The sequence below is a fragment of the Panthera uncia genome, chromosome B4 (genome assembly GCF_023721935.1).
Source record: "Panthera uncia isolate 11264 chromosome B4, Puncia_PCG_1.0, whole genome shotgun sequence".
NCBI lineage: Eukaryota > Metazoa > Chordata > Mammalia > Carnivora > Felidae > Panthera > Panthera uncia.
In genome coordinates this window covers 5,145,809-5,157,253 of record NC_064809.1, presented here as the reverse complement: position 1 = coordinate 5,157,253, position 11,445 = coordinate 5,145,809, and the positions used below count along the sequence as shown (strand labels likewise).

General features: G+C 45.5%; 1 protein-coding gene across 4 annotated transcripts in view; it reads left to right on the top strand.

The window, feature by feature from the left end:
* The first annotated feature begins 4,206 nt into the window (after positions 1-4,206).
* The window catches only part of IL15RA (interleukin 15 receptor subunit alpha), a 51,265-nt gene continuing 44,026 nt past the window's right edge, over positions 4,207-11,445 (top strand). The window contains exon 1 of one of the 4 annotated variants that reach the window (XM_049624588.1): positions 4,207-4,758. In XM_049624588.1, coding sequence (XP_049480545.1) covers positions 4,656-4,758 — 103 coding nt within the window. In that variant the 5' untranslated portion in view covers positions 4,207-4,655. The remainder of the gene's footprint in view (positions 4,759-11,445) is intronic. The other 3 variants (XM_049624585.1, XM_049624586.1, XM_049624587.1) reach the window with 3 other exon arrangements.

The following is an 11,445-nucleotide window of genomic DNA, read 5'->3' as shown; positions in this document are numbered from 1 at the left end:
TGCCAAAATAACAGGTGGCAAAGAGTGGCCTTTAACAAGTAGGCAGGGATGTAATTCAGTTTTTCTTGGAGACTCAGAAGATGTTTGAGAATTATTCAGTGCTGCTGTTTTATGTGCATGACATCCATTCATTGTGGTCTTTTTTGTGTGCACAAGTGCTATGAAAAGAGATATCTGGCCAATAAAATGAAGAACTGGAGAGAATAGGGCTTCAAAGTCAATTAAAAAGTAAAATACCAAAGGAACTTTGAGTTCAAAAACAGAACAATTTTAAATAATTGTTAAGCTCACTCTACTCCGACAGGTTGAAATATTTAAAATTCAAAATCCATTTCACAGCATAATTTTCTCAACTACAAAGTGATTAGAATTATGGTTAGGAGGCTCCAGATTAATATAACCGGGTGAGCTACCAGGAAATGAATTGGCTTCTTGGGGACTTTTGCTCCCAAGACTCATCATAGGGAAGAAGGTAAGGGGTGATTTTCCCCAAGACCAGGCAAGGGATAGTATACTAGAATTTGGGCCTTTCGCTCCAGGGATGCAATTTACAGACTGTTTATTTGGTTGAGTTTCTGGGTTTTTTTCGTTTTTGTTTTTGTTTTTGTTTTTGTTTTGTTTTGTTTTGTTTTGTTTTGTTTCATTTAGAAGGCTAACCCAAATAGGTCTTTTCTGGAGGACGACCTAGGCTAATTGAGATAATCTGCCTAGATTGTGAGGATAACTGGATGCACAAAAAGTGTTTTGAAGGGGATGGGGTGGGCTACCGGGAAGGGAGTCAGGGAGGTTTGCTGAGACCAGAGACCAGAGGATGGGTCTGGACAATGACCGTCGGGAGTGACCAAGAAGACACAGGGCACAGTCCTCTCCCTATTTTTCCTGGGTCCTGGTGAAACCCAAGGGAATGGAAGAGGACCATTTGCCATCGGGGGTGGAGGGGGCAGGGAGAACACAATCAGATTTTTGTTGATCTTGGCAAGAGAAAGCTTAGAGTCAGATATGATATGACTTACAAAAATAAGGAAATGTGATTGTTTTATATTTTGAGTACCAATAAACACTTCTTTCCTCTTCCATCTGTTTTTGCGTCTTTGGTTTTGTCTGCTCTTTCCTTCTACAAGTAGAGTGGTGTTCTTTCATTCTCTCGCCCTAACTTTCGCTGCCGTGGTTTCCTCAGGGTAGCTGTGATAGTCAGATGCCCTTATGCTGGTCCCTTAGTTCCTAAGTCAATATCTCCCCAAACCAAGTACACCCTCACTTGGTGAGCACCAGAAGGCATCACCTTCCAGTCTGAGAACCAATTGTCCCTGCTTCCTAAATGGCTCCATGAGTCTCCTTGCTGTTGGAAGTACCCCATGACCCAACGATTCCATTCCTAGGTACACACCTCCCAGAAATGAAAACATGGTTATGCAAAAGCTTGTACACGAATGTGCACACATATGACAAAAGTGCATGGAACTATACATATAACACACACGAATGCACAGAAAGCTGACAAAATTTGAATAAGGGCTATGCATTGCGCTAATGGTTGTGCAATGGTTGTGCTACCATACGGTAGTTATTCATGTTAGCCCCAAGATGAAAATAACTCAAATACCCATGAGCTGGTGAATGAATAAACAAAACGCGTAATACCTATCTAGTGGAGTACTATTCGGTCACAGAAAGGGATGAAGGGCTAATACATGCTACAACATGGATGAGCCTTGAAAACATTATGCTGAGACAAACCAGACCCAAAAGGACGTGTTTTATGATTACATTTATAGATTAGATTACATTAGATATAGGTTAGATTAGATTACATTCTAATTCTTCAGAATAGGCAAATGTATAGAGACAAAAGTAGGTTAGAGGTTACCAGAGGCTGGGAGAAAAGAAATTGGGAGTGATTAATAACAGGCACTGGGTTTCATTCTGAGGTAATGGAAATGTTCTGGAATGAGATAGTGGTGATGGCTGGGCAATATCGTGACTATACTAAAAACTACTGGATTATACAGTAACAAATGGTGAATTTTGTGTTATATGAATTTAAAAGTTTAAGACAAGAAAGAAAGAGGAAATAAAAGAAGGAAAGAAAGAAAGAAAACAAGAAAGAAAGAAAGAAAGAAAGAAAGAAAGAAAGAAAGAAAGAAAATAAAAGAAGGAAAGAAAGAAAGAAAAGAAAGAAAGAAAGAAAGAAAAGGAAAGAACGAAAAGAAAAAAGAAAGAAAAAGAGAAAGAAAAGTCCATTAGCCTTGAGCCACAGCCCTCCCCTTCTTGGTGACACAATTTGACATCTTACCCTCCAGCTCCAAGGGCTCAGTGTCTATCCCCCCACAGCAGATAGCTGGTGACTGAAGACCCTGCCACCGGGCATTGTCTGTCCTGACTCCACAGCATTGCTCTCAACACCAGCTCTGCTCTGAGCGGTGGCTGCTGGCCGAGTTCCCTATCCCTGTATGGGCATGCGGATTTGGAGCCAGCAAAGGAACGACCACCGGCATCACCCCTGAAGTCTAGACGCTATACCTCAGGAACTCAGGTGCCCTGCAGTCAATTCAGTGTCGTTTGGCCAGAGAAAATGGGTTTTGGACTTTGTTGGCAGAAACAGAGCTACCACGTTGCCATGGGCGGAAGAGGGCCAACCCCAAAAGTCATGGTCATCAAGTTAAAATGAGGTTATTAGGACTGGGGACACTGCACACACAGAAGAAAGATGACGTGAAGATATACAGGAGAAGATGGCCATGTACCTGGAAGGACACATGTACCAGCCCCGGGACACCAAGAATTGCCAGCAAACACCAGAATCTGGAAGAGGCAGGGGAGGATCTGCCTGGAGAGCCTTCCAAGAGAGCGTGGCCCAGCCAACACTCCTGACCTCCACAACTGTGAGAGAATCAGTGTGCTGTCTTAAGCCACCTAGCTTTGGTACTTTGCTACACCAGCCCTAGGAAACGAATGCATGTGTAATAGCACAGGGCTGTTGCATGGCGGATGGCAGAGCTCCTACATTTAAAAAAAGAAACCAGCGGGGAACCTGGGTGGCTCAGTCGGCTGAGCGTCTGTCTGATCTATCGGTTGGCGAGTTCCCGGCTCAGGTCATGATCTCACCGTTTGTGAGTTCCAGCCCCACATCAGGCTCGCTGTTGTCAGCAGAGAGCCCACGTTAGATCCTCTCTCTTCCTCTGTCTATGCCCCTCCCCTGCGCCCTCTCTCTCTCTCTCTCTCAAAAATAAATTAAAAAAAAAAAAAAAAGACAGAAACCATCATGAGTGTTATTCACAAATGCAACTTCTCACAGGGCAAGATCTCTGATAGAGATCTCAAGGGGATTATGCTGAGTGAAGAAAGTCCGCCTCTCACACGCATTCTTCGAATGATAAAATCACAGACATAGAGCATAGATCGGCGGTTGCCAGGGCTTAGGGAGGGTGTGAGAGGAGGGTGGCTGTGGCCATAAAAGTAACAAGGACGGATCCCTCCTTGTGGCCCATCCCTTCTGCGTCTTGACAGCGTTGGTCACAGACGGATCCGCATGTGTCACACCTGCACAGAACTGAATCCACACGCGAACGGACGCATGGGAACCTGACAAAATTCGAACAAGGCCCACGGATCGCATTGAGGTCCCCTTCCTGGTTGGGATACTATATGGCAGTCACTGGAGATGCTCCCACCGGGGGAACGGAACGCGGAGCAGAGAGGCCCCGTCTTGCCTAATGTCAGTCCTGTGACCGGGAGTTTCTGAGCTTTCTCATCACAGACCGGCTCGAAACAACTTCAGGCGCCGCTTGAGATCCCAAGAAAGGAAAATAACCCGCCTGCCAAAGAGGCAGACGGAAAACTAGGAGCGCTTGTCTGACGAGAGGCACCGGGGCACAGAGACGCGAACTGCCGGGCCTTTCGTTGCTCCCCCCGCGCCCTCCACGCCCCCTTCAAATGTCTGCAATTTCCTTGGGGAAGAAAGGCGCCCCCGGATTTGGACAAAGCGCAGGTGGCACAGGAGGCAGGCGGCCCGACCGGCCACAGCGCGGCGACACCTCCGCCGTCGCCCACGGAGACCGGACGACACCAGCGGAGCTCAGGGCCACTCGCCCGCCAGCCGGTCTCCGGCCCAGAAGTGCAGGGACACCGGCAAAGCGGCGGTCGGAGCGACAGGCGGGGACCAGCGAGAGGGGAGGTGCCCGGGGCGCCGCAGCAATCAGGTGTGAACGCCCACCAGCCGCGCTCGCTGATAAGAGTTTGCGTCGCGAACGCCCTGTGCGAGGGGACACGAGCCCCGGTGGCCGAGTGGGGACCCCGGGGGCGAGGAGACAGGCGGAGGGGCAGGACCGCGGGCCTGCGCAGGTGGCGATGCGGACCCCTCTCCGCGCAGCCCGGGGCGCTCCGGGGACGCGGGCGGCGGCGGCGGCGGGGCTTTTCCGAGAGGAGGGGGTGGGGATGCTGAGTCACCCATCTGTCACGGCTCCGCACCTCTCCCCAGCCCTCCGGGGGCCAAAGCAAAAGCGAAAGCGAATGCGACTGGCGGGGCGGCCAGTCCCGGGAGTGGCGCCCGCCACCGCCTCGGGGACGGTCGGGCATCTGCCCGCGCGGCCGGCGGGGCGTCGGGGCGGCCGCGAGCCCGGGGGCCGGCGGGCCGGAGCGCGGCCGAGCGTGCGGACATGGGCCGGCGGCCGCCCCAGGGCTGCGGGCTCCGCGCCCTCCCCGCGCCGCTGCCGCTGCTGCTGCTGCTGCTGCTGTTGCTCCGGCCGCCGGCGACGCCCGGTAGGGAGAGGCGCGCGTCCCCCGCGGGGCGGGGAGGGGTGGGGGGGAGAGGCGGCGGGGGCGCCCCACCTACCGCGGCCGCGGGTCGGTGCCCAGGACCCGACGCTGCGCCCACGCGCGGGGACACGTGGACGGGGCGGCGGGGAGGGCCCGCACCCCCGGCACGCGAGCCACGCCTTCCCCGCTTCCGAGGCGAAGGGACGGAGCCGGGGTCGCCAGCGGGGCTCCGGGCCGGAGGTTCCCAGCCGCTCGGAGAAATCTGGGAAGGCGGCTGTCTGAGCCCCCCACCCCCCACCCCCCGGGAGAAAACGGTGCCGTCTACACCGCTGGCAGAGCCCGCGGGGGTCCGAGGAAGACCCCCGGTCTCTGGGTCTCTGCCCTCGGACCCGGAGCGCGGCGGTAGGACGGGGTGGGCGCTGCGTCCCTGCGGAGAGAAAACGTGTGCGGCCGGTGAGTGCAGATTCCTAAGCAGCAGGAAACCGCGAAAGGGTTAGCAGCCTGGGGTCCGCGCACCCCGGCCAGCGGGGAAGAGACCAAGCCGGTGATGGCTCGGTGCGCTCGCGACGAACGTGGGTCGTCAGATGTAATCTCAGCAGGAAGACCCGAACGGGGAGCTAGAGAGCAGGGAGGAGAAAGCATAGACGGTCTGGCTTTGTCCTTGTCAGCGTTTCTTGATCCTTTTACAGTCAGGAAGCGACCTGAGGGTCTCAACAGGGCTCGGAACCCTCTCCCCAGAAAAATGCATCAATGCACGTGCATAGAATTGGGGGGGGGGGGCAGGGATTCACTGAAGGCCATCCACCCATCGTACACTCGCCGGGAGTTGGTTAACCCCGTGATGTGTGTGCGTGCGTGCGTGTGTGTGTGTGTGTAAGGCAAGACTCTCCATCATTTACACCGAGTCGGTCCAGTCTGTCCGCCCAGTGGGTGATCAGAGCTATCCATCCACGGCTGCTGCTGCTGCGGCTGGGTTGGTGTGAACCCTGTAGCTCTGCGGGCTTTCATGAAGTTTTATTTTCTTGACACTATGGATTTCCCCCCACATCTGAGAATCTGACTTGTGTTGGTGACCTAGTCAGTTCCTCTCAGCTCGCTAGCCAGCGTGCGGGGTAGCCAGCAGACCGGGGCAACTGTACCCGCACGACGTGGAAGTGAGGTGCAGCTTTAGTCTGAGCCCAGCCAGGCTGAGCTGTACCCTTCCAAGCGCAGAAGAAAGGTCTCCAAAGCTCATCAGCTACAGCGTGGTTGTTGGCCTCACCAAGGTACTGCTGCCATTCAGCTGCTCCTGATGTTTCCTGTTTCTTGAACCGTTTTATTGAAATACAGGATATAATAAACTTCATACATTTAATGGCATGATCTGATGGGTTTAGAGGTAAATGTATACACTTGTGGAACCGTCATGATCAAGAAGGTCAATATAATCATCGCCACCGAAAGTTTCCTCTTGTCCTGCGTGATCCTCTATCCCCCCAGGCCACCACCATGGCCTTTCACTTTTGGCTTGCTGTGATTTCTAGAATTTTATATATATGGAATCATCCAATGTGTACTGTTTCTTGTCTGGCTACTTTCACGCATAGTCATTATTCTGATAATTCTCCCTCCGTCTTGTCCTTTGTATCAATAGTTCACTCCTTTTTATTGCTGAGTAGTATTTCATTGCATGGGTATCACACTGTTTGTTTATCCATTCAGTTCTTACTGGACATCTGGGTTGTTTCTGGTTTGAAGCTATTACATTTAAAGCTGTGATGAACATTCATATGTAGGTTTTGTGTGGACACAGGCTTTCATTTCTCTTGGGTAGAGAAGGTGGGAGTGGAGTGGCTGAATCATGGGGCATGTATGTGTTTAATTTTTACATTCCCACCAGCAAGTGTCTGAGTTCCAATTCCTCCACATCTTTGTCAGCACTCGGTATGATCAGTTTTTTTTTTCCTTTAAAATATTTTCCCAGCTTTACTGAGATATAATTGACATATAACATCATGTAAATTTAAGGTGTACAATACAATGATTTAATATATGTACTTCTTGTGAAATGATTTCCATCATAAGTTTAACACATTCATCACCTCATATATTTGCCAAATTGTGTGTGTGTGTGGTTCATCAGTCTCTTTAGTTGTACCCATTCTAATAGGTGGGTAGTGGACCCTTGTAATTTTAATTTGCATTTTTCTAATAACTAATAATGTTGAGCATCTTCACATGTGCTTATTCGCCACCAATGTATCTTCTTTGGTAAAGCATCTGGTTAAACCTCTTGCCCTTTTAAAAATTGAGTTAAATTGTTATTGAGTTTCCAGCATTCTTTATATATTTTGGATACAAGACCTTTATCAGATATGATTTGCAAATATTTTCTCAGAGTCTGTGGCTTATCTTTTCATTCTCTTAACAGTATCTGATGAAGAACAGAAATTTTTAATTCTGAGAAAGCTCAATTTATTAATTTTTCTTTTATGTATTTTAATAGCTTTCAGTGTCCTCTCTAAGAAATCTTTGCCAAACTCAAGGTCACAAAGATTTTCTTCTAGAGGTTTTATAGCTTTAAGGTTTTACATTTATGTCTGTGATTCCTTTTTGAGTAATTTTCTATATAATGTGAAGTATGGATTGAAGCTTCCCTATTGGTTTGGTTTCAGGTTTTGTTTTGCGAATGGATATCCAACTGTTCTAGCACTATTTGTTGGAAAGATGATCTGAGCTGAATTCTTCTTACACTTATTTTGAACATCAGCTGTTCTTTAAGCCTTGGTTGCTGTAGACAAAACATTAGTCTGTGAAAATCAGTTACATTTCTATACATTAGCAATGAGCCATTGGAAATTGAAATTTAAAAAATAGGAATCATTTTCAATAGCATCAAACAGTACGACCCACTTACAGATAAATCTGACAAAAGGTGAGAAAGACCTGGACACTAAAAACCACCAACCACTGCTCAGAGAAATGAAAGCAGACCTAAACAGATGGAGACTGTATACCATGCTCATGGACTGGACAACCCAATATTGTTAAGGTAACACTCCCCCCAACCCAGGTCAGAATTTCAGCAGGCTTTTTGCAGAAATCAACAAACTGATGGCAGATTTCACCTGAAAATGCATAAGGCACAGTGTAGCCAAAACAACTTTGAAAAACAACTGAATTGGAAATAATACTTCTGACTCTGAGACTTATTAATAAGGTCACAGTAATCAAGACAACAGAGTATTAGGGAAAAGATGAACAGAGAGCTAACAGAGTAGACTGTGCCCAACGTTTTTCAATGAGCTAGGAAGGGAAGTGGATACAAATGATTAAATTTGCTACTTGGTACTATGATCCTGGTCAGAAATTATAGAGAGAAGCCCATTCCTTATCACCAGCTGAGCAAATAATACAGTCTCAGATATGCTCCTGCTAGTTTGCAGTGCTAACAGACACAGCAAGTTGCTGTTATCTGTTCTCATTCAAAAGGCATGATTTGGAGGGGAAACCCATCAACTTGAGCATGAAGTAATTTAATTCTTAAAGATCCTCACAACCTGAAAGGTTGAAGATGATTTTCCAAAAGCAGCTGGAGAAAATGATGATTTGTTTGAAGATAAATATATCTCACCAACTTGGGTTTCGTTGTACAGGGTGTTAGTACACTTTGGGGTGGTTTTACAACTTGTGTGTGCTTAAACATTTTTTAAACAATTTTTTGCAGAATTCTAGGGAGTTTTACTCAAACCTTTCCTTTTTTTTATTTGAAATCCATCTTATCTAGTTATAATTGCTTTGTGCTGCTACTCATAACAAAACACTGATGAAAACTTTAATGCACAAAATATGGGATTTATTGAAATCAACCTAAGTGTTCAACAGTGGAGGACTGCATAAGCAAAGTGAAGTTCCTTTCAAATAATATGCATCATATTATTCAGTTTTTACTAGAAGATCCTTAAGTAGTTGTCATTGAGCAGGGAGATACTATGGGTCATGTGTGTGTGAGTGTAAGTCTGCTTAGTTGTCTGCCTTTTCTTATTTTTCTCTCATAATTTAAATTGCCTTTGTAAAGAGAAAATCAAACTACAAAAGAAGTAGCACAAAAAAAGATGTAGAATTTGGGGGTTTTCTCAGATTCATTTTTAATTAATTATAGCTGATCTTGTTTGGCAATGTTTTCATGACTTCATAAAGTTTGCAAATGCGTTCTATAAAGTTACCATATATAACATTTGTGCATACTTTTATACATATTATAATGTTTTATACATAAATTTTATAACATTTTTGCAGTTTGTTTAAACAGTTCCTTATGGCTAGAGATGTGTGTAGGCTGGATATTTAGGTCGTTTCAAAATGTTGGATGTTCTGAGGCACCTGGGTGGCTCAGTCGATCGAGCAGCTGACTCTTGATTTCAGCTCAGGTCGTGATCCCAGGATCGTGGGATTGAGCCCTATATTGGGAGCTGAGCACGGAGCCTGCTTAAGATTCCCGCTCCCTCTCTCTCTCCCTCTCCCTCTCCCTCTCTCTCTCCCTCTCCCTCCCTCTCTCCCTCTTCCTCTCTCTCTCTCCCCCTCTCTCTCTCTCCCTCTCTCTCTCTGTATACATATATACATACATATGTACATATATACATACATGTATATACATATACATACATATAAAATAAAAGTTTTTTTAAATATTTGATGTTCTAAAAAGCACACAGTAGGAATAACTGGATGAAAATAAGCTATACAGAGCAAAAAAGGGCAGGGAAAATGCCTCAACATCTAAAAACAAAAAATGGAAGAAATACTCCTGGGGATATTCTTTTTCAATCAAATCATCACTTTCAACTAACTTGTTTGGGCTAAATCACCTTTGCCAAATTGATCTTACCAAATAGTGAGTAACTCAGTGACAACATGTATAACCACCCCCACCCCCCCCCCCCCCCCCAGTATATACACTTGGGAGTCATATCCATGTTACTCATTAAACATGGTTGACATTATTTGAATGTTTTCTATTAGGAAAGACTTGATCTTTCGAGCAGTAGGAAGCCATTGAAGGTCTCTGGGCAGGAGGGACATTATTGGACCTACATGGTAGAAAGATTACTCTTGTAAAGAATGTGAAGAGTAAACTGTAGTCAGAAGGGTCTGAAGGCAGGAAGCTAAGTTGGAAACTTTTGTAATAGTTCCAGTAAGTGGTGATGAAATCCTGAATCAAGACAGTGTCAATAAGGAAGAGAGGAGGGGGCAGATTTCCTCTTGAGTCTTACAAGTATAGAGTCTATTTCATTCTTTCTCTTTTCTTTGCTCTTTACCCTCTAGCCACTCAACTATTCTGATCCCTCAAAAATCAATATTTAAGGACTTGAACTATGATGAATTCATCTGCCACACAAAAAGTGGATTGGGAATTTCTGTTAGTGAGCCTGAGAGAGAAAGAAAAGAATTGATGAGTTAAAGATAATGACCTGGATATAGAGTGTTTACCAAATTCAAGTTTGAAAATGATTAACAAAGTGAGTGCCAAAAGGAAATAAATGTGTTGGCTTGGCTGGCATTTCAGCTAGAAAAATGAAGGAAAATGGATTACTGTGAACACAAGGCCTTTATGCTTTTGATGTGTCAGCATCACAGTGAGCTTCTTGAGGGGAGAAATTACATCTTATTCTTCTTTGTATCTTAACACACTTGGCATGCCGTGGACATATACTTGGTAGAATAAGAGGGAAAAAATGGGAATGGATTCCGACTCTCCTTAAAGAACGGGAAGGGCATGCTAACAGGATACCTTTTGAACTCTGGATATGAGACTGGGCCAAGGATACTTAATATATTAGACTGTGTAAATCAACTTGACAGAGGAGTCTGATTCACAGGTTCTGTGAAATAGAGAGAGGTGTGGCCCTCCACGCTATTTTGGTGACTTCATTTGTGATCACTGGGGCTTGTATATGATTTTTTTGGCTACTTGAGAATTTTCAAAATCCCAGAACCTTAAGTTTACTATTTTCATTACTTCATCCATTCCTCTCTGTGTATTCATAAGCCACTAACCCCAGAAGACACCTATGACCTACCAGGCCTACCTAGCACTGTGGGAGCAGCAGAGAACTGTGAAATCCATTCACCATAATATTATGTTCCACAAAGAACTCACAATATTATAAATGAGGCAAGACGTGCTTACACGGAATATCTAAGGAATAATGTTCTGAGAGAATATATACAGAAATTATAATTGAGTATCAAAAGATATGATTAAGGCCTCTAGAAAGAAAGGTTATTGCTACAATCAAATGTATTATCTCTGTTATATTTATGAGTTTAGCTTTGTATAGTAAGTAACTGGTCATTGTGTGGCTGACTGGGCTGGCTTCAGTGTCTTGATACCCTTGTGCATTCATATATCAATTGTTATCTTTTCTTGAGGCATGTTCACAATGGAAAGACCACTAGTAGGTTTCCTTTTTCGGCAAAATGACAGAGTAGATATTCTAAATAAAAACTCTCCTGCTACAAAACACCCAGAAATGATGAATAATACAGAGGAAGTATCTATTAAAATCTGTAGCCAATAAAATCACCAACTGTTTAAAGCAAAAATAATAATAATCTATTGTGGTGTTTATAACATATGTGGAGGTAAAATGTATGACAACAATAGCACAAAGGCTAGAAGAGAAATGGAAGTATATTGCTTAAGGTCCA